The sequence below is a fragment of the Natrix helvetica genome (genome assembly GCF_964273705.1).
Source record: "Natrix helvetica genome assembly, chromosome: Z".
NCBI classification, from domain to species: Eukaryota; Metazoa; Chordata; class Lepidosauria; order Squamata; family Natricidae; genus Natrix; species Natrix helvetica.
The window spans coordinates 49,473,200-49,495,958 of NC_138554.1; the positions used below are offsets into that span (position 1 = coordinate 49,473,200).

At 39.4% G+C, this 22,759-nt stretch overlaps 1 protein-coding gene across 2 annotated transcripts in view; it reads right to left on the minus strand.

The window, feature by feature from the left end:
- The window catches only part of PPP1R1B (protein phosphatase 1 regulatory inhibitor subunit 1B), a 75,855-nt gene that overhangs the window by 17,990 nt on the left and 35,106 nt on the right, over positions 1-22,759 (minus strand). The window contains exons 5-7 of one of the 2 annotated variants that reach the window (XM_081932145.1): positions 7,534-7,701; positions 5,131-5,184; positions 4,375-4,446 (exon numbers count right to left, since the gene is read on the minus strand). In XM_081932145.1, coding sequence (XP_081788271.1) covers positions 4,375-4,446; positions 5,131-5,184; positions 7,534-7,701 — 294 coding nt within the window. The remainder of the gene's footprint in view (positions 1-4,374; positions 4,447-5,130; positions 5,185-7,533; positions 7,702-22,759) is intronic. The other variant, XM_081932146.1, reaches the window with a different exon arrangement.

A 22,759-nucleotide genomic window follows, 5' to 3' on the forward strand; every position in this document is an offset into this window, starting at 1 on the left:
CACCGCACATCACTGCTGTGTGATAAATGTACTTCTTTATTTCCTCATCTACCTTAAGAAAAAGGAAAGACAGTTTTTCTTCCCATACTCATAAGTATTTCTTTAAGTAGATTCTTTTGCTTTTAGTTCCAGTTTATGTTACAGGAAGTTAGGTCACATACAGAATATCTCCCTTTTGAAGACAAAGGTTGCTTTTGTTTAGAAACAGATGAGACCTTACACACGTTGAGAGAAGCAGAATGCAATTAAGTAAGAGTGATTGTTTATAATTAATCTATAGGTGATATTTACTAGGCAATTAATTGATAGTAGTTTCACCCCATTCTGTGCAACAAACTCACTTCTACAAGATGCTCCTGCTTTTCAGATATTATCTGGATCTTTAGACATGGGATATTCATGGACTTCTCTAATGCAATCTCCAGTTAATTGATCTCTTTTTAACAGCAGAGAATGGCCCCTGCTGCCAAGTCTGAACAGAAAGAAATGGCATCCAGGACTATGTGTTTCTCCTTTCTTGAGTAGATCTGATACTATACATGGTCTTTCCTATTCATCACTTTCCAGCTTACTTAACCAGCTCTCCAAAGTAGATACGGTATGCATTCTGATATCACCACCAACTTGTGGCTTCAACCCTTTTCTACTATCAAGTCTTGCACAGACATCAGACTTTAATATTTGGGAATAAGACTAAATATTCCATTTTGATGTCATCAAATAATACATGGTTTATGAACCAAATTCTTCTTTACAGGAGATGATGGGTATTCTGGTTGTCACCCAAACAATTTTGCATTTGGATGGAGCCAATTAGCCAATTTCACCATGTTTCTGATCTGTATGGACCTTATTAATAGTCTTTTTACAAATATATCCTTATGTTCCAAAGAATGACCTTTCTATACAGGTAAATGTGGCAATTATCATATGGATTTTTACTCATTAGTTTTGCATCCTCATGTAAAATACTTCCTCATAGGATTTTCCAATTAAACTCCCTCATTAGGAGAACTAAATCAATACAGAGGCTAACTTATATTTGTCATGTTTGATCCATAAATATTCAAATCTTTAGCTATGACTGACTTACCTCTCTTCATATTTAAGGTTGTCTTCTTGGGGCTGGCCTTTACTTCTTTCCTATGTGTTCATAGAACTGATCATCCACAAAGACAATTATGGCCTGATACATTATATCTTTCCAGTGTTGATTCTGATTTCTGTTGTATTCAGCTATGATTTTCTGCCTTTTTACTATCTGCTAGTCTACACAGTTACAATATTCTTCATATTCAAGATCTTGGTACAATTTTGGCTTTGTATTTTGGATCATTGTACCTCCATCCAAGAGTCTAGGACCGGGATGGCGAACAGCATCCCGGCGAATAGCATCCCCCCCCATCACTGGTCTCCCACCACTAGTCCCCCACCCTCTTGCCCAGGTTGATTTGCAGAGAGACACTTGTCCCCAGCCAATTGACTGTGAGAGAGAATTAGCCAAGCATCCTGGCAGCTGATCCACGTGCCAAGGAGTGGGATTCTGTTTTTCCATTGGACGTGGTGCTGCTGGGTGGGGCAGGAAGTGCCCTCAGGCATTGGGGAGGTGGGGGACATGGCAGTTGCTGTGCAGAGCAACTGGGCTGCTCCTCTCCACCAGGCAAGCCTTCCTGGAGGCAGCACAGCACCCTGCCATCTCCAAAAGGGAAGGCCAGAGTTCCATACCGTGGCTTCTGCCACTGCTGCCACCTGTTGCATTCTTCCTAGCTCTGCTCTGCACCCAGATCCTCCGGGATGCTCAAGTCTTCCTTTTGGGGTTTGGAGGACACTGTGCTGCTCCTGGGAGAGCACCCAGAGAGGAATGGTCTGGTTGCCTCACACAACAACTGCCATGTTCCTCGCCTCCCTGGAACCCATGTCTACTGCTTACCCCACCTGGCACCACCACATCCAATGACAATATAAAGGCCTACCTTTTGGTACATGGATTACCTGCCAGGATAAGTGTCTAATTGTCCCTCACAGCCAAGTAGCTGGGGACAAGTGTCCCTCTGTGAATCACCCAGAATAAGGGGGTGGGGACCCCACTGGAGGGCCAGCCTAGGATGAATGATTGTGGTGGATTGCAGCAGCAGTGGGCCTGGAGTGAAGTGGAAATGGCCAGGCAGCCTTGGTCAATTGTCCCATTCTGCCATCCAATAGCTCTATGTTTGCTGTCAAGATTGAAAGAAAATTCTATTCAATTTCTGGGAAAATATTGTCCACTAACAGTCACCTCTCTCCCTAGTCCATGTATTGTCATTAAGATTATCTAGAACTTGGTTGAATCCTTGACCTTCATCCAGAACTACAGTTCTTTCAGTGGTCACCAGCGCATGAGTGACCGTGCGCAGGGCACTCCGGTCCAGTAGGGGCGCGCAATTTGGGCGTCCTCCTTGATGCCCGGCTGTCAATGGAGGACCATGTGGCAGCCGTGGCAAGGGGGGCGTTCCACCAGGTTCGCCTGGTGCGCCAATTGCGCCCCCTACTGGACCGGAGTGCCCTGCGCACGGTCACTCATGCGCTGGTGACGTCTCGCCTGGACTACTGCAATGCCCTCTACATGGGGCTTCCCTTGGGACACATCCGGAGACTGCAGCTAGTTCAGAACGCAGCCGCGCGGGTTATTATGGGACGTACACGTTACTCCCACGTAACACCTCTCCTGCGCGAGCTGCACTGGCTACCTGTGGCCTTTCGGGTGCGTTTCAAGGTATTGATCACCATCTTTAAAGCGCTCCATGGCAGAGGACCTAGTTATCTGCAGGATCGCATCCTACCACATACGTCCCTGCGACCTATCCGCTCACACAGGGAGGGGCTCCTCCTGGTGCCGTCTGCTAGGCAATGCCAGCGGGCGACACCTAGGAGTAGATCCTTCTCTGTGATGGGCCCAACCCTCTGGAATGACCTCCCCCCAGACATTCGAACTACCACCGACCTCCGTTCCTTCCGGCAAAAGTTAAAGACTCACCTATTTCAATCAGCTGGCCTGGCACTTTCTTAGTTTTACCTCCCAGGGATTTATTTTATCTTAGGGTTTGGGGTTTTAATTGTGATGTTTTTAGGTATTTATTTCTTAGTACAGCCTATCTCCCCCTCCAAATGTATTTTAAATGTAGTTTAAATGCATTTAATTATTATGATTGGTTTTATTGTATTGACTGTACACCGCCCCGAGTCCCTTTTTGGGAGAGGGGCGGTCTAAAAATCTAAGAAATAAATAAATAAATAAATAAATAAATAAGTATTTAGATAAACCACTCAGTACCCTCTCTATAAGTATTTCTGGTGCCCTGTTTTTCTGAAAGGCTCCTAAGGCTGTCTGGGAGAATTAGTATGAATGATACCTAGAAACATGTGTTCAAGTGTGATTTCTCCCAAAAGTTATCTGTAGTGCTAGAAGAATCCAACATATTTTTGTATGGGCACATCACCAATTTTTGTAAATGAACAGATGACCATTTGAAAAACCAGTACTGTAATAGATAAAAATATATCCCTGGGGCCTGAGAAAAAAAAAAGCAAAAAGAAAGCACCTTATTGAAGGACTTTATCAGTCTTTGCCCACATGAAGCTTCTTTCAGAAGTAGGGTATTTTACCATAACTCCCAGAATTCCCAACCTGGATGACCAATTGCCACTCTAGGTAAGAATTCTGGTGGAATACTAATATACCCAGGGAGTCTTTACTAAACAATTAAAATATTTGATTCATGAGGACAGGAAGCTTTGGGTGAGAAAACTCTTCTGCTCTGCAGAATCTCCTAACTTGCTACATAGCAACTACTGAATTTGAGGTCTGGCAGCCACTCCGTATTATAGGTTTTTACTGCTAGGTTCACATATCACCCTGATTTAACCATCAAATAAACAAAAGCACATTTATGGAGTAATATAATGCATAACTTCAAATCCCAGAATTTCCCGGTACATCTAACTTAAAATTCCTGAACTTCAGAAACACAAGTTTATATTTACCACAATAGAAGAGGAAATTAAAATTATCATCGGGATCATCAAAATGTTTATATCTATCACAAGTTCCATCTTGCTCTCTCAGAACATTTACTATTTTGCCTTCATCTGTGAAGGCAAGAGTTGAAAATGGACAACAATTAAAAGCATTGGAACAGATTGCCTGTAAAGGAGACTGCTAATTTTCTGTACATTTTTATTATCTTTCGAAGACATGTGAAAACCTTTTGACTATGGAAGAGAGAGAGAGAGAAAGAGAAAGAGAGAGAGAATGAGAATGACTATGACCAAACTCATACCTTTGATTACGTCCTCCAGCAATAAATCTCTCTTAACTCTATATTGTAACACATTTACCTTTCCGTTTCTGGGATTTGGAGAGAGATGGGCACACTGGATGCTCAGATTCCTTGGGCTTATTTTCCAAGACTTTGTGGGGAGTGATGACAATAATTAGGAAGGAAGGAAGGAAGGAAGGAAGGAAGGAAGGAAGGAAGGAAGGAAGGAAGGAAGGAAGGAAGGAAGGAGAAATAAATTATCCCTCAGAAGATAAAGCAGCAATTTTCTCACACTGTGTCAATTTCTTTCCTTCTTCCCTTATGTTTAGCCTGCAGTCCTTTATAGACCAATTGTTTCGGACTGCTTCTCTATCTGCAAATGAATCCACTTATCTACAGAACTTTCATTAGTAACTCTGAGCAGACTTCCAGAATAGTCTTAAAATTATCTGCAAATGGGAGCAGAATATTATTTTCTACCTACTGGAATAATTTCCTAAATTTTCACACAGAATACATCCCTCTTGCCTGATGAAATGATTAATTCTCTTGGTAAATATTTCACCCAGAATTAGCTCCTGAATTCTCCTGGCATTCCCCTGGTTAAGGAAGTCTACATTTCTGGAGGACATTCAACTTGGACTATATATATAGTTTATTACAGAAGAATGAGAAAAGCAGTCCTACTTGCAAATACTGCATTACTTCAAGATAAATATAGGAGAACTACCTCTTGTTGCTCTTCAGTGTTACTGCTGATTAGTTTAATCATGCAATCAAAAACCACACCAGTATGTCATGACTTCTGGCATGAAGAAATGCTGGTTTATCTTACCAGTGCACTGTCTTAGCAGTCTTCCCTTGGAAGCTGGACCCTGCCCCTGGGATTCTGTAAAAGACAATAAAGTAATATGAACAGAAACACATTCTTGGTGCTTTACGTGTGTGTGTGTGTGTGTGTGGGCATGTAGACCTGCATCACAACTCTATGCTTTCCTTTGTTTTTAATAAAACAAATTTCCAACACTGATGATTGCTCAGCCTAAGAGTCCATAGGCTCTCACTCACTTTCAGTTACATTTGCATAACCCCTGGTGGCATTCCCACACCAATAGAAGTGCAACCTCTATTCTTTCTGCTGATTAAAATCAGCATTATGCAGTTAGATTTCACGAGAGTCTGAAACCCGTAAAATCTGTTTTAGAGCACCAGCAACCAGTGTAAGTTTCAAACCTTTGCTCTGGAATTGCTAGAAAAAGTAAATATGTGGACAGCGGGCCTGGGGGTGGCAAAAAGAAAAATGTCTTCTACAGATTCCACCTCTCCCATCTTGCAGCTCCTTCCTGCTGAGGAGAAAGCTGGTTTCCTAGGAGACTGGCAGCTCCCTGTGGCCAGGATAGGAAGGTACGTGTATGTGTGTGCTGCGAGGGGGAGACAGTTACAGATTTCTCTCTGACAAAGGTGCTAAACGAAGGGAAATATATTCAGTACATACAGTATGCCCCTAGTGAGTGGGATCCATAGGTAACAGCAGGAAAAAAGCCCTTTAAATAGAAGTGTGTCACTACAGTAACAGCCCACCTGCCTAAAACTGCTTGACCTCAGGAATCAACCCTCCTCTTTCCCTATTCATCACAATACCCTTTGAGGTATCATCCCAGGTTCAAGCAAACACCCCTTTTTAAATTTATTGCAAGTGATCATGTGATTTGGTTAAGGTTTGAAAGCAAGAACTGAAAACTCGCACACAAACACAGACAGGGATTATTCATTTTTCAGCAACATGGAAAAATTCAGCATTCGATGCAGCTATTACATTTACATGAAATAATTTCAGCTGTAGTCTAGGAAACTAGGCATTATTGTATTATTTGGACTTCTAAGGTGTCCCTCTGTAACCCACTTTTTTTTTTAAACAAAGTTTTTTGGTTTTTTAAAAAAAATTACAGGGAAAAAGGTAATGGAAAGGTTACAAATTTTGGCAGTTGCGATGTGCGGTAGGTGCCCCCTCCCTCCATACTCAAAGTATACATTTACACAAAATTCATTACTAAATAATAACATATAGTCAGCATATAAATTCAATTAATAATTTCGGTCAACTTACGTCAAGTGGATTTTCTTATTCATTTTTGTGATCTGAGTTTTCTCGGTATTGCCCCATCTCCCCCCGCTGGCAGAGCTCCGGCCCCTCCCGTGTCCTGTATATCTGTTGTAGAGTCATCTGGTTTTTCTAGGAGGGCTTTGTTTTTTTCCATAAAGGCCTGCGCCTCTATGAGTGTATTAATTCTAACTCTTGTGTCCTCCCAGAATACTAGCATACCTTCAGGCATCAGCCATCTGAACCACACCCCCTTCTGGTATAATTTCTTCGCTAATTGTGAATAGCTTTTTCTTTTTTCCCTCACTTTCTTGGGGATCTGTTTCAGAATGGTTATTTGCCTGTCTTGGTATTTCAAAGCTTGCCCCCTTTGTGCACTCAGAATTTCATCTCTTGTACTTTTTCTGAGGAACTTAATGTGTACCTCCCTGGGTACATTGTGTGTTCTACCTCTCTGTAACCCACTTGAATGGTTCTTGGAGTATTTGTTTAAAACAAAATACTAGACTTTTTCTCTGTATCAAAGAAAAAGCCAATGCAATTCCAAAAAATGCCTTTGGATATTCTGATTGTGGACTCCAATAATGCAATAATACTAAGACAGCCTTCTTTTCTTAGCACTCTCCAGATGTAACTCCCATAATGCCCAGAAAACATAGCATATCATCTGAGAATTCTGGGATTTATGGTATTTTGAAAGTTATTTAGGAATACTGTCTTATAGTCAAAGAAACCTGCCCTCTTTCCCTTCCTGAACAGAAACCAGGCAGGCAAATATGCTAAATAATCCAGTGTTTCTCAGCCTCAGCAACTTTAAGATATGTGGACTTCAATTCCCAGAATTCCCCAGCCAGCACTTGAATTCTGAGAGTTGAAGTCCATACATCTTAAAGTTGTTGAGGTTGAGAAAGGAGCAATAAATTATTTCTATCATGTTAATCAAACAGGGTAAGCAAGCACAGTCGATGTAAAGCAGTCAATAGTGGTACTTGATTGATTAATAATAAACTTGTAAGAACAATTTTGGAATAGGAAGCATTTTCAAAATGTGCCTATCTCTGCACTGCAAAATTCAGCCTGGCAACTCTGGTTTTCCCATTGGTCTCTTCTTTCCTAATCAGTTTTTGTCTGGCTTACCTCCTGATTTATACAAGCCAGTCATCTCCCTCACAGTGTCATCTGAATCCTGAGCTTCTTCTTCCTCCTCCTCCTCTTCTTCTTCCTCTTCCTCAACATCTTCAGCATAGTCTTCATCCATCCAGGAACTGTTGGATTCCATATGGCTTTGTGCGAGGCGTTGCACAGCTATCATTAAAGGAAAAAAAAAGATGGCAAAGCAGAAATATTATAAGATAAATGGGAAGGCGGAGGTACTCAGTTTGCTTTTTAGAGTTGTAAACATTTTTTTTAAAAAAAAGATGCTTTAAAAAAAAGATCTAATGGCATAGATAACAACAACAAACAAAAAAGCCAGCTCATCCTTAAAGCAATAGTTGTATGATGTTTATGAAAATCCAAAAACCTTTAGGCAAATTTCAGCTAGCCTAAATTGCACCAGGACTATATTTGTCTTCCTCCCCCACCCCACTTTTCCCAAGAAAGATTTTGTGGTGAAAATAATCTGATGTACTTCACTGACATTGTGTCCTTAGATTGGTGGGAATAGTCTGGCATCTGCTGGCCACTTTAAGATGGTGCAGGCATGCCCCTACCTCTCTGGTGCCTGGGCACTCTCTTCCAGGACTCTTCGAAACTGGGCAATGAGAAAGTTCATTTCTTTTTTCCAAACTGTACCCTGGCCCCTCTGTTCTTCAGATCTCCAAATTGATTCCTGGCTCAGAAATGGGAACCAGACAAACAGCAGCTGAGCAATGGTAGTACACAGTGAAGCAGAGACACATGGAGTTGGTCTATTCTCTGCTGCTTGGTACAACCTTCCCTGATTCTATATGTTTTTTGTTGAGGCTGTTTTGGGGTTGGTGCTCTGCTAGAATAGTTCTAATATTTCCGAACCACTGATAACAACTAACAGTGAAGTTCCTGTTAAAGCTCTTCAGATGCCTGAAATAATTCTCTTTGAAATTTAGCACACTCACAGGGAATCTAGGGCATCAGATGTCTCTATGAACATCCTTTACAATAACTGTAGCAAACTAAAATAGAGCAGCTTCTACCAAGCCACATATAAGTTTTTATATAAAGACATAATGCAGAGTTAAATCTTGGATTTCTTTATGATAGCCCAAGAAAAAGGGACTTTTCTTAAGTTTGGCTATTATGTCCATCTGCACAGTGTTTTCATAACAGATTTCTCTGCTTCCAATCTTCCTTCTTCCCATCTTGCTAACTTCAACCCTGACAGCTTCTTCTGAACACACCCGCACAAAATATTTGTGCAAAACCAGAGCGAGTTTTGGCAGATGGTTCAACACACTAGTCTAGCCATCTGTTAAAACCCACTTTCTCTCCAAACTCAGCTATGCCCAACATTAAAGAGGGTGATTGGTAGATACGTTTCTTCCAGCTGGCGATGTTTGGTGGGAAGGAAGGCAAACAAAGCTGGGGGAATCCACCTGCCCTACACTTAACTTGCCCTGTTGTGCTGAAATTAAGACCAGCAGCATTTGCTTGTGCAAATTCCTGTGGCAGAATAGGGATAGCCAGGTAGATTTCCCCAGCTTTGTTTTAATGGGGTGGGATGGGGTGAGCACATTTTGCATTATAATTGTTTTTTGTTAATTCAAATTCAAATGGAATGCTCTTTTGCTGTGAGGAAGAGCTCTGAGTTCAAATCTCAACCCAGAAATTGAACCACACTGGGGAATTATGTCTCAATTGCCCTCACCCGTTTTTAGAGTGCTGTTTTGTGAATAAAAAAGGAGAGGACAAACATACAACTTGAACTCCTAGAGGAAAGATGGGATATGTACATAATTTTAGAACATTAAAGAACAATTTGAAATGAGTTTCATCTCTTCTATGCCAGTTTTTTTGCTAACAAGGTTGAAAATCTAAAGTCTATTAATCCTGAAGTCAATATTTGGGGGAAACAACCTCATTGCATAAAAACCTGGGTCATTCTTTTTGAAGCTGGTGCCAATGTATTCAGAACCACCACTACTACACTGGCAATCTTACAGCCGGAACTCAGAATTTGCAATGTCCAATTTGCCACAACTGCAACATCAAAGAGAATTGGTCTAATTGCTATGGTCAATCTACATAATTCTTCAAATTTCACTGCTAATATTCCAGTAGAATTTTAAAACGAAAACATACAACTCTTCCAAAGTTTGCAATAAATGTTGTAATGTATTTATTGCAATACATTAAACTAATAGCCTATATATCGTTTAAAATCACTGAAAGAATATAAATACCCTTGACTGAAAGCAGAGGGAGGGAGAATCTTCTGCCAGTTTAAACCATATCAAGAAGAACAAGAAATTCAATGATGGACAAGAATCATTTACAAATTCATTTGCTAAGAACTCCTCTACTTCACATTTGTAGGACTAAATCCTGAACTACTTTGCTTGCTTTGTTGGATCTGATTTGACAGCCTTCAGGAAATGGTGAAAGCATCCAGAGTAACAGCTCATTTCATCTTCTGGTTTTGAGTCGACAATCTTATTGATGTATTAAGTGTGAAAAGAATTTCTTTGTATGCTTAAATCTGTTTCAATGTTGGTCACAAGCAGCAGCAAAATGGGACAGAAAATGAACCAGTTAACAATTAAGGACTCAAATTAGGTATTCTTGATCAGTGCCTGAGGGCATTCCCTCCGGATTTGCCCTCTGTCATTTATATTCAATTGCTTTTTTTGACAAGGCACTCCAGCAAGGCCATTATTTACAGAGAAAACTTCCAGATCTTGCAGCTCAAACTTTATCTTGGCTCCTTACCTTGCCCTTTTGATCTAAACATCCTGGCATTTTTTTACTCAATTCATTTTAACTTGCCTGAAAGATCTCGTAAGATCCAAAAATGATTAGTGATACATCCAGTGACCATATATCCTTTATTATACAGGACAATCATTTATTTCAGAAACTTGTCTTTTAGATGTCCTTTTGTTTTTCAAAAACTCACTTTTTATTTTATTTGTCATCTAAATTTCACTATACAAATGGTTCAACTTTTAATGCATTGCCTTTCACATTCGTGTGGAAAATACGGAAATCGAATTGCCTTTTTAAAATAAATTTACACATTCTGTTGGGTTTTACATATTCTTAGAATAGGCATGTAAAGTTTTTCTTGGTTTTGTTCCTGAATTTTTCTTTGTAAAGCAAAGCTATAAACAATCTTTTATCCTTATAAATCTCTTTTAAGTTTATCCTTTATTTTTCTGAGAAAATATGTTCAGTGTAATTATAAGCTTGTCCAGAGAATGAGAGCATGTTCTGACATGACTTTGACTTGACAGGTGTAAATCCCCCTACATTTGTAACCCTTTCCCCACTTCTATTTTGCTTAGGGTGCCTTAGGGGTGACAACTCTCCATTTGAAAATTTTAGCAAAAGAGGACAAGACATAGGATTTGCATAAAATAGGCATATGATAGTTTTTACAATGATGTCCATTTAAAAATTATTCCTAAATAGGTAGCCCTTACTTAAAAACTGCAATTGAGACCTGCAATTCTATCACTACATGATCTTAGATATTGGCCATTAAGTGAAACATGACATGACTGTGCCAGTGACAATTCCCCTATGGTCATTTAGTGAATTACTGTAGGTTGTTAAGTGTGGCATCTTGTGACCAGAACTTTCCCCACTGACTTTGCTGGTTGGAAGCTTGTAAATGGCAACCATGTCACTAAGGTTGCTGCAACTGTTTTAAATAGATGCCAGTTGCAAAGCTACCAAATGGTGAGGATACTGTGACAGCCACAACTTTGAGGACCGGTTAAGATTAGGGTCAGCACTGTCATAATTTTGAACAGTCACTGAGTGCAGCAGTCTGTAAGCAAGAATTATCTGTAGTTTAAATAAAGATACAATTTGAATCATAAACTTAAATTCTGTTTCTTATCCTGGGAAAAACCATTTCCCCCCTAGATCCTTATCAAAAGTACACATCCACAATTTTCCCTCCCCTTAAACATTGTGCAATATTGTCATCCAATAATCTTAGATATTATAGTTACTAGTATAGTTATTTTTCTATACCTGACTCATCATTTTAAGTAATTAGAATATCCTCTAAACTTTCATGATACTGTAAGTCTGACCAACAGGATTTAAAACTTACCATAAGACTTTGCAGTTGCAGAAGCTCTACAGGAAACCAAATTAAATGTACACCTCCCAATAATAACACAAGATTTGGCAGACAAAATCTCAGCTGACAGGATGAAAGAAGCATGAACAAAGGTTTATTGAAAAACAAGAGATTAGGGGCTTTAGAAAATGAAGTGCTCAAGGTAGGGCAGGAATTTTCTCATACTACCACACAACGGAGATCTACTGAAAAGTTTGCACAAATACTTTCCTTGTCCAGCAAACTTGGCAAGAATCTAGTCCTCAGTGAGAAATGAATTTGAAGAAGAATTGCAAGGCAGAAAGACAAAGTCTTTTGTTATAAGAAGTTTTGGGGAATGGAGAAGGAGGCAGGGTCATTTTTTTTAATGTGTTCTAGTTCCTTTGCAGACACACCTTGTTTTGGATTGCTTTACATAATCTACTCCTTTATCAGTTGCGGTTTTATAGAATTCACTGTAGTATATGTACTCAATTAGAGATTTCAAGACGGATTGCAGATGTTAGCTTTTCTATGATTATTCAGGATTGCGCTGACTATAAAAGCAAAATGAGCTGCAATTTAGATGCCTGAGCTACACTGCAGAAGATGCTGCTGTTTTAGAGACCAAGAAGCAAATTTGCATAACAGTTAGAAGCCTGCAAAGTGAGAACCCCTGTGGTAGTTCAATTAACATGTAATTATTTAAAGTAATTGGGATATTTCTTTCTCGCCTAACCTTGACCTCAGTAAAATCCTTCATTTTATTCATAATTTATTTCACTATCATTTTAAAGGGTCCCTGTTTTACAAAGATTGAGAACCTCTGCCCTAAGCCATATAAGTTAGCTTGTGTCAGATGGCATTAAACTGGGGCTATCAGGCTGGGCAGCATATTATACATAACCTTTAGATGGCAGCAAAGAGATGCTAAAATTTGTCTGCTTTGCTGACATTTTATGGCCATCCAGATTTTTCAGATCTGCATAAATAAAATAAGTATGGTAAATGCCACACTAGGTCAGAGTTTTTTAAATTGTAGTTTGTAATTTATGGTCAGATATCAAAACTATTGCAGAGTATGAATAGACATATATACAATATTGTTTTGGAAGAAAATCAATTGGTATGGGAGACGGGGGACGGGATGACATGACAATACACATGAACCACAATAATTCAAGAATGCAATTCTAGTATTAGATCCAAATCTTTCTTACACAATTACAAAATCTGGCAATCGTCTTACTTATTTCAGAAAATGTATCAGTCAGCTTTCTGACATGAGAATGTTAGTGTGGAATACCAAAATTGTTACAAGAACCACTATAACAAAACAGATGGAAATGATTCTGTTGAAATTTCTGGCAGAGGCAGAGGTGATCCTGCATAGGAATATTTTTGTTATCTTTCCTCCAAAATCACTGATATAATATAGGTAGTCAATCAGTGGTGGGATTCAAAATATTTTACTACCAGTTTTGTGGGTGTGGCTTTGTGGGTGTGGCTTTGTGGGTGTGGCTTTGTGGACATGGCAGGGGAAGGTTACTGCAAAATCCCCATTCCCTCCCCACCCCACTAACCTGTTTTCCAGCTCCATTCTCCTGTTTAGGGCAATAAAAGAAGATCAGCAGGGAGGCAGTGGGGGCGGGGTTCTCCGAAGTGCTCAAAATTTCTGCTACCGGTTCTCCAGAACCTGTCAGAACTGGCTGAATACCACCTCTGTAGTCCATGACTTACAACCAATTGTTTAGTGATTATTCAAAGTTATAACAGCACCGCAGATTTATCTCCAGAGGTGGTTTTCTAATAACATGGTGGAGGCAGAATTGGGCTGAAAAGAGTGAATAATTTAAATCTGTAGCTGTGCTTTTCTTCTAAGTCAACATGAACTTGTGTGTCAGAATTAAGAGTATGAGAACTTTTCATAAATTTACCTTTAGCCAATCTGATAAGTGGCTGGTTCTTTTATGTGTTTCTGGTAAAGGACGACCTGATTAATTGCATTAGCACATTTGGAGCCCATCAAAGTATTTTAAACATTATTCTTATATATTTGGTCTGAACAACATCTGTTGTCCTCATGCAGGCAGAGCTGCAATCAGGTTTTCTCAAACTTATGAACTTTAAGATGTGTGGACTTCAACTCCTAGCCAGCATGCACTTGCTAGGCAACTTCGAGTGCTGAAGTCCACGTATCTTCAAGTTTACAAGGCTGTAAAACACTAGGCATAATTTTTGCCTAAAACTCTTTGCTTTTGCATGCTCTGGATGGACATTTCTATGTGTTAATATCCACAGATCTTTATAAGATTGAGAGACATTGCTGTAGACTAGCATTAGGCATAATATAGTTGCCTTGAAGAGGTTTATTACTCCCATGACAAAATGTTCACCTCCGTGGTTGGCAAAATTAGCTGCACTGGATGTTACATGCAACATTCTCTACTTGCTCTGTGTTGATGTTGTTTCTTTTTCCACTTCGCACGCAATTGCTATATACTAGTGATGGTGAACCTTTTAGATACCGAGTGCCCAAACTGTACACGCGTATGCCCAAACTGAAAGGTGTGCACATATACACGAACATGAGTGCATGCACAAACGTGTGCACATTTGGACATGCACACATGGATGGGTATACACAGGCATGCACATATGCATGGATGTGAATGCGGACATGCGCACATGCACAGCAGAGACCTGAAGATCAATTGGCTGGTAGAAGGCGAAGCATTCCAACGCCGGCAGCATGGCAAGAGATAAGATCTTTTTATTTTGTCAGCTTCTGTATCGTCGTATGCAGGAAAATAGAAGCTCGCTAAAAAAACACCACGGAGATCTGACCTGGGGCAATGGCGCCCGTGCTAGCAGAGAGGGCTCTGTGTGCCACCTCTAGCACGCATGCCTTAGGTTTGCCATCATAGCTATATACTGTAGATCCCCTGCTTGAATCTTTGCAAACAAGGAATCTAGGAAAAAGATGGGGAGAAAAAGCTGTAGAGCAGGGGTGTCAAACTCAAGGCCTGCGGCCTGCATCCAGTCCTTGGAGTGCTTAGATCTGGCACACAGGGTCACCCTGGAAACAGCGAAGGACCAGACTGGGTGCTGATCTACAACCTGGTGACGGTTGGCAGCGTCCTGGCAAAGCAAACTACTAGCAAAAATGGCATTTGATCACAAGGCATGGAAGCATTGAAAAATGTTTCCCCTTTTGCATTTGAGCATCCAAGAAGTGACAGGAAAGGAGAAAGGGAAAGAGGAAAGACAAAGGAAAAGAAGGGAAGATGGGAAGAGAGCAAGGAAGGGAAAAAAAGGAAAGAGGGGAAGGAAGAAGAAAGAAGGGAAGGAAAAAGAAGAAAAGAGAAAAAGGAAGCAAGGAAGGAGATTATAATGAGAGGGAGGGAAGGTCTGAGGGAAGTCCTGCCTTAGCACTTGACCGCCGGCAGCCCTGCTGCCCTTTCGCAATCCCCTTGTCTCCTGCTCCTGACCTCTCCTGGTGGTCTCCCAACCTATTGCTGAGGATGCTTTGGTTACAAAGCAGGGTCTCCTCAAATGGAGAGGGTGTGGCCCTCTCTCTGACCCACACACTTTGCCATCCCACACACACAATGAGCAACCTGGCCAAGGAGAGTGAGCACAGCAGCAGCAGCATTGAGAAAGGAGGTAAACGCAGCCAGGCACCCTCTTGGGGAAGCATATTAGTCATTCCAAAATGCAACTAGAAAGAAAAACGCTAGTAGAAAAAAGATCTAGTATAGTGAAACTCAATGATGTTTCATTCTTTTTTCCTTTTTTTCTTAAAAAAAAGCTCTTGTTTCACACAGATAAGCCTACATATTCCTTCTTGAGATGCAGATGCTTGCAATATTCCAAGCAAAGTCTATTCACAAGTAATTTCTAGTTTTAATTAAAAAGATTAACAAAGCAATGGTGAAAGACATAACTTAGAGAAATGCCCACCTTATTTATAATGGGAGTGCACAAAGAAATCAAACTATGAAGTTTTCCTAACATGTACAGTATGGAAAATTATATCATTAGCAAGTTTGTGTAATAAACTTGTTTTCTTTTCTTTTTTTAAAAAGAGTGAAAAGAAACAGTAAAATGTTGGGCTAAATGATAAATCATTGAAATGACCAAGGAGAAGAAATGTTGAACTACATTTTGTGGTCATCTCCACCCTACAAAAAAAAAAAGTATGTTTTGATGAAAAAGTAAAAACATACACAAATAGATGTTTGGTCCTAGTGATTACCTTTCAAGTTGTATTTTTTTGCAAGTGTAAGGAAGTGAAGTACCTTTGCCATCTTCTGGGATATTTTTCCTCTAATTTGTAACTGGGATTTCCTGATATCTCTCATCCAAGTAATAACTAGTCCCCACCATGCTTAGCTTTCTTTAAGATCATCAAATAGCCAGTTGGGAACTACATATAAAAACTGATTAAGAATATTTTGAGCTAATGTCATGTACCACTAGGCATTTTTGGATGGTGAATTCCAAGTGTTGGAAGAAATGTCGATCTGGATTCAGTCCCAAGTGGGGAGAAAGTCACTGGAAACAATGGTGGCTGTTTGGAAAGATGGTTTTAATAGTGGACAGGGTCACATGCTTCAAGATCTTGGGCGAAGAAAAAAAGGACAGAGATGCTGAGTGTGCCTGGGTTTTATATCCTCTCTGAGCTTTTGAATTTGAGCTTGTATTCTGATTGGTTGTCAGACTCCTATGGGGCCATGCAGGGGCAATTCTGTAGGCTGTCCTGAGTCCCAAGCTTAGTTGAGCCTTGCTGGGTGATGATGTAATGAAAAGGCTTTGGGCAATTCCTACTATCACTCTGCCTGAAGGAAGTAAATCTTTGTTGTGTAGAATAGACTGGCCCAGGCCTTAATGGTCCATTGACAAAGGTGGGGTGAGGGCTGAGTTTCTGCCTCCCTTTTAGGGGAAATGTTCTGTCCTTTTAATATTTTCTAAAATATTTCATTTTTCTAGGAGAGGGGTGGGTGCTAACTTCCCACACAAGGTAAGATCTGTATTTCTTAAACACCTTGCCACTGCTTATTTCAGGTATGCCCTGTAGCCTTCTTTAAAACTATGCCTCTCCCCCCCCCCCCCCCGCATCCTTGCAAAATCAAAGGAGAAAACTATTCTGCTTTTGAACAACTCCGTTTTGCTACTACTTAGCTCCAGATTCTTCCCAATTGTATCTTGTTGGTGTACGTTTGTGTGCATGATGGAAAACATCTTTAAAAGCACAGCCATGGGACAAGGTAAAAGCTTTAGGCATGTGTGGGAAGGCAGAATGTGCAACTCAGTTTCAGAAGATGAAATAGTTGTAGAGAAAAAAAAGATACAGAGAGACAGATGAGAACAATAGGTGCGGGGGAGTGATGATGAAAGCAAAGGCTGATGGGAAATGAATGAGTGTTCTGAGCAAGTGACATGAGTGTTTAATGTCAGGAAAAGGAAGAAATGGGCCTCTTGTGGTATGCATGCCTAAGAAGGGGGAAGTGTTCCTCACCCATTTTGAGACTCAACCTCATTCCAACTGCAACCCACAGCTGTTTTTCTGTCAGCACCTAGATCAGGATTATAGGACTGCACGTTTGAGGGTTTCAGATATGTTTGTGTTTTTGTGCCACCAACTTTCCACATCTTTTCAACTCTGCTATCAGGCTGCTCAGGTTGTCTATACCTTAATAGGTAGGTAAGGGGAAAATTAAATTCTCAGGGAGACATTGACACAAAATGAAAAACAGTGCTAGGGCAAGGGGAAATTTGCAGGCAGGCAGGCAGGCAGGCAGGCAGGCAGGCAGGCAGGCAGGCAGGCAGGCACGCACGCACGCGCACACACACACACACACACACCAATCTATTCATTTGCAAACACCAATTTTAACATAGGTGTCAAGGGCAATAGATATCTTTGAGTCATCCAATGGCATCTGGGAATAAACTCTGGAAAAGCCAAGGCAGTTTGAGACAAAATGTGTTTGACAAGCACTATTTAAAGACCAATTATTAGAATATTTTCTGTCAAATGTTTCCTGTGAAGGGGGAAATTTTAAGAATGAGAGTCCAGTTACAGCAGGACTCTCGGCTTTAAACTTGGCTCCTCAGATAAAAATCCATTCATGTCTGGGGAGCCAATATTCTTGATCTCTTCATTACCAAACTGAAAAAAAAAATCCAAAGATTGCTACAAGGTCCGGTGAAACAAAAGTAGAAAATCTCTGGTCACCAGGCTGAATGTGATCTCCAAGTAGTAGTAGTAGTAGTAGTAGTAGTAGTAGTAGTAGTAGTAGTAGTAGTTCTCCTCCTCCTCCTCCTCCTCCTCCTCCTCCTCCTCCTCCTCCTCCTCCTCCTCTTTTTGCCACTTTAGGCATAAAATACATGCAAACTACCAGTATGACCCATAAAACAGATTTAATAGCAGTTCAGGCCAAGAACTCCCCCCATCTTCCAGTTCTATTCATGATCAAGACCCTCCCATCTGTTACTGTCACAGCCGCAACTAAAAATAAAGATTCCATTTTTGAGAAAAAGCAAACTTAGTGTGAATTTTTTTTGTTCCCCTTCTGGCAATCTGCTTTTTGAGAGAAAGATAAATAAAACCATAAAGAAATGAGATAGAAGAAAGTGAACAGGAGAGGTGACATAACTTCTTATAATAAACAAACATAGCCACTTTTGGTTCTGGCCACACCCATAGTTTGTTTTGGCCACACCCATTTTTGCAATGAGCCTCTTGATAGAGTCATGTGAAATCTCTGGTAGAAGAAAGATTGCCCATCTTTTTGCTGTGTTCCTGTGCTCAGCATCACCTATTGTTGGCTCATTCATTAATTGATCAGTGCATTGATTGAAACTGTTTTATACTTGCCTACTACAGAAATATTTTCTCTGAGTAGCTAATTTAGGGTTAAAGCATAAAATATAGTAACTACTAGTAAAATGCCACAATGTAAGGCAGCCTAACTGAGGCAAAATCACAAACATATTTCAAATCCCCAAAGGCTTACAGAATGGGCTTGTTCAATGCCTTGACCCAAGGCTCAAGGTTTTCAAGACCCTATAGAAAGCCACTGAGGTTGCAGATATCTGAATTTCACATTGGGAAGAGGCGGGAAATGAATGGTATGCTAGTGCAAAGGGTGAGCAATGAGAGGCAGTCAACATTTTCTGGTGCAGTAGGGAGATCAAACACTTCCATGTCAGCTGGGACCCACCCCATCACGTTTCCAGCACAGATGGAGATAGTCACATCATTCCAATTCACTTCAAAACACCAACATCATATGATCACCATACCTTCCACCATTATTGGCCTATCTGCAATGGAGAGCCAGTTTAGTTTAGTTGTTAAAGAACCAGTCTAGAAAGCAGGTGACTGTTCTAGTCCTACCTTAGAGGGCAAATGACAATTAATGCAGAATGATATTTTCTCGGCAAAGGACATAACTCACATATTTGTGTCAGATGTGATGACCCAAATACCTAATTGTATCATTTGGACAATAAAATCATGAGATATTTTTTTCTCTTATAATGTCACTATGGGTCATAGTTTCAGACATCAAGTGCAACCCAAAGCCAGGAGAGGGCCTTTAAATCATTAAATCCCCACCCCACCCCTTTGATCAGTGCAAGACCCCAAATTAAGGAATATGTATTGATGACTGTTACATTTCTGTATCAACATGTCACTTGGTGAAGGCAATCTCATTCAGCCCTCAGACTAGTTCTTTTCCCCAACTGTTTTTACAGATTGGAGAGTTTAAAAATATGCCTTCTGTATCTTAAACCCATTTTTGGGTGATTTGCAGTTTGGAATGAAAGCAAGCTGATCTAGAAATTCCGAGTGCTCTTTTTCTGAAGAGTGCTATTATATTCTATCCCCAATGTAGATTTTTTTTTTAGTTCAAGGCTAAACATTCCTAAGACCTTTAGTGTCTCTTGAGCAGACTTAATTCCTAGACACCTATTTATGGTTTGCTCCCTGAATTTCCCCATTTTTTCCCCTGAAATCTATTTAAAGCATCTGCCCAGTGAAGGGGTTGATAAGTCAGAATAAAGTGGATCTATTATTTCCCATGATTTGAAATCTATACATCTGTCTTTACAGCTTAAAACTGCATTTGCTCTTTTTTATTTTTGCAAGGACATCACATTGCTGATTCATATTTGGTTGATAATCAATTACTATTCCAAGATCTTTTTCACAAGTACATCCGCTAAACCAGGCACCCTCCATTCAGTAACTCTGCATCTCAGTTTTGTTTCTTAAGTGAAGAACATTGCTTTTGTCACTGTTAAATTTAATTCTGTTATATATAAATCTATTTATTTAGATTTATATATCCAGCCTTATCCCCACCAAAGCAATTCTGAGTGGCAAACCAAATTCTAATATAAAGCTACAATACAAAGAACTCCCTTCGGGGAGAGGGGGCGGTCTAGAAATCAAATCAAATAAATAAAATAAATAAACAAACTCATGTGTAAATCATATGTTTCATGGAGAAAATCTATATGGTCCCTGAGACAACTTGATGTCTTATGTCCCAACAACTTGATGGAACATAATGAAAAATATTGTAGTATACATTCAACTTATTAAAATTATTTTGAATTCCATTTCTGCTTTCCAGAGTATTAGCTATTTAATTTAATTTTGTGTCACTTGTACACTTAACAAATGAGCTCATTTTACTAAGGTCATTAATAAAAATGTTGAAGAGGTCTTAAAACTTGAGGTATCACTCCAGCTTAATAAGCAACCATCACTGAGCACATTCTGAATATAATTTTTGAGCCTACTATGTACACACTTGTCATATTATGCAATGCATTTCTAATCGGAATGTCATGGAATATTTTCTCAAGTAATTAAGATATATTAGGTCTACAATGTTCCCACATCTATTAATGAAATACCCAATAAAAAAATCCATGCTGACAAACCCATGCTGACTTCTGCTAATTATCACATTGTTTTCAATGTGCTTACAGCTACAATTCTTTATGGTCTTTCTAAAATTTTCTCAGGTATTAATGTCAGACTGATTGGCCTTTGGTTCTTAGAATCTTCACACACACACACACACACACATTGAAGATAGGGACATCTTTCTCTAAGGGCTAAAGCTGGAAGGTCAGGTGGACAATCATTAAGTAAACATGGAGCAGATGTCTCCATTCTCAAATCTTAGGGGGGGGGGGAATGGCCAAAAATCTTTTAATGTAAAATATTGAGATCTAGGATTTAATTTTTGGAGTTGATTTCTGCAAATCATCTATATATGACTTCTTTCTTGTCTGCAATAAAGCAGCCTATCTGGTTACCTCACATCTATAAGCTTTGTTCTTAGTTAATGAATGAATTTGGAATTAAGTTTTTGGAAAAATCAAGATTTATTGCCATGCCTGACATAAAGTCTGCCATTTTTCTTTGGTCACCTGGCAATTTTACAATTCCAGTATTTTTCAAAAGTAACGTATACAATTTTGATTGTATTGCCTTCTCCTTCTCCTCCATTTTTTTTCTTCACTGAAGTTATCTGCAAATGAACTTTTTTAAGATCTCTAATTTTAGGTACTCTCACACAGTTTTAGATTCTTTCCCAATTTTCTTGTCCTGCCGTTAAAGCTTACCTATCATTGTTCTGAGTTCATTAAAATCCCGTTTCCCCCCCCGCCCAAGTCCTAGATACGTCTGTGTTAGTTTCTCTCCAAATGAAGAACTTCAGTGTTAAAAGGTTGCTTTTCACGAAATGTTTTTCAGAAACATTTGGGATGACTTTTTGTCCAGATCTTTTTAATATAGTTTTGTGTGAATAACTCATGGTTAATGTTACCTGGCTAGCATTACATGTAAACTCACTATCTCATCTTTCTTCCATTCATCTACCTTGCAAGTTGCTAATACAAAGAAAGCTCACTCTTCCCAATAGGTCCAGTGCCAATGATCATTTGCACCAAGTTTTTGAAATCACCCACTACTGAATCAGAGAATGGAATAGACCCACTTTTCTCTTTACTCCCCTCGTTAAGGCACCATTCAAATTAGACCCACTTCTCTCTTTACTCCCTTCCCCAACTCAAACCATTCTTCTTCTTGGATTCAGCTTGGTAGTCCTGGGGACTTATAATACTGGGAAAATCTGCTGTGAGGTAGAAGTGCACACTGCTTCCAATGGAAGCAGAGAGGATGTTCACTTGCAGAGTTGAAAGGACACTGCGATTAACAGGACAAACAGTTTTTTTAAAAAATTCCAACAGTGAAATTAATAATTTGCTATTAATAGATTTTACTCTTCTCATCTCATCATTTTGCTCAAATTTTTCTTGCATGAAGAACTATTTTGTCAATAGTATTTCTAGGGCTCACCCAACCATTAGCTTTTTTATAATCTTGACAAGTGATCCTGGGAAGTGGAGGAGAGATTGTGTGCTACAGGATATGGATTAGACCGCACTTCTGCCTCTCCTCTGAGAGAATGGTCTTCCTTTACAAATTTTGGAGAAAGGTTCAGCTACCAGGTCAGTGATCTTTTGTTTATGAAATACTGAGGAAGCTCATCATCTTATTTCCTCAAGGCAACAAAACATTTTAGTGGACTCAAATATTTTCCATTAAAGTTAATTATTATAGAGTTGTTTTTAGCTGATTTCCAAGAGACATGCATAATTTTGATGACATAAAAAACCCACCAATTTCTAGAAGGTCTATCTTGGCATTTTGAGCAAATCTCAAGTGACAATTCATGAGCTGGGTGTATTGTTAATCACATTGATTCCTCTTTCTTCAAGATTTTCATTTTTAGTTAAAGGTGATGCTTCATGAACAAATATAAAGAAAGTTTCATATTTCATTGACAAGCCTATTTATTCGTTTTCAAAGATGAATATTAAAATACTTGAAATAATTACTGACTGTTCTTTACTAGCTAAACTTAAGGTATTCTGTGTCACTTTCAAAAAACCTTTTTCGTTTGAAAAGAGAGAAATGTTTTAAAATTAAAACAACAAAAAGAACTCATCGTTTCAATTTGTTTTACATATATGTTTGCAACACATTAGCTTATCAATGCATGTTACAAGTTAGCAAGCTTT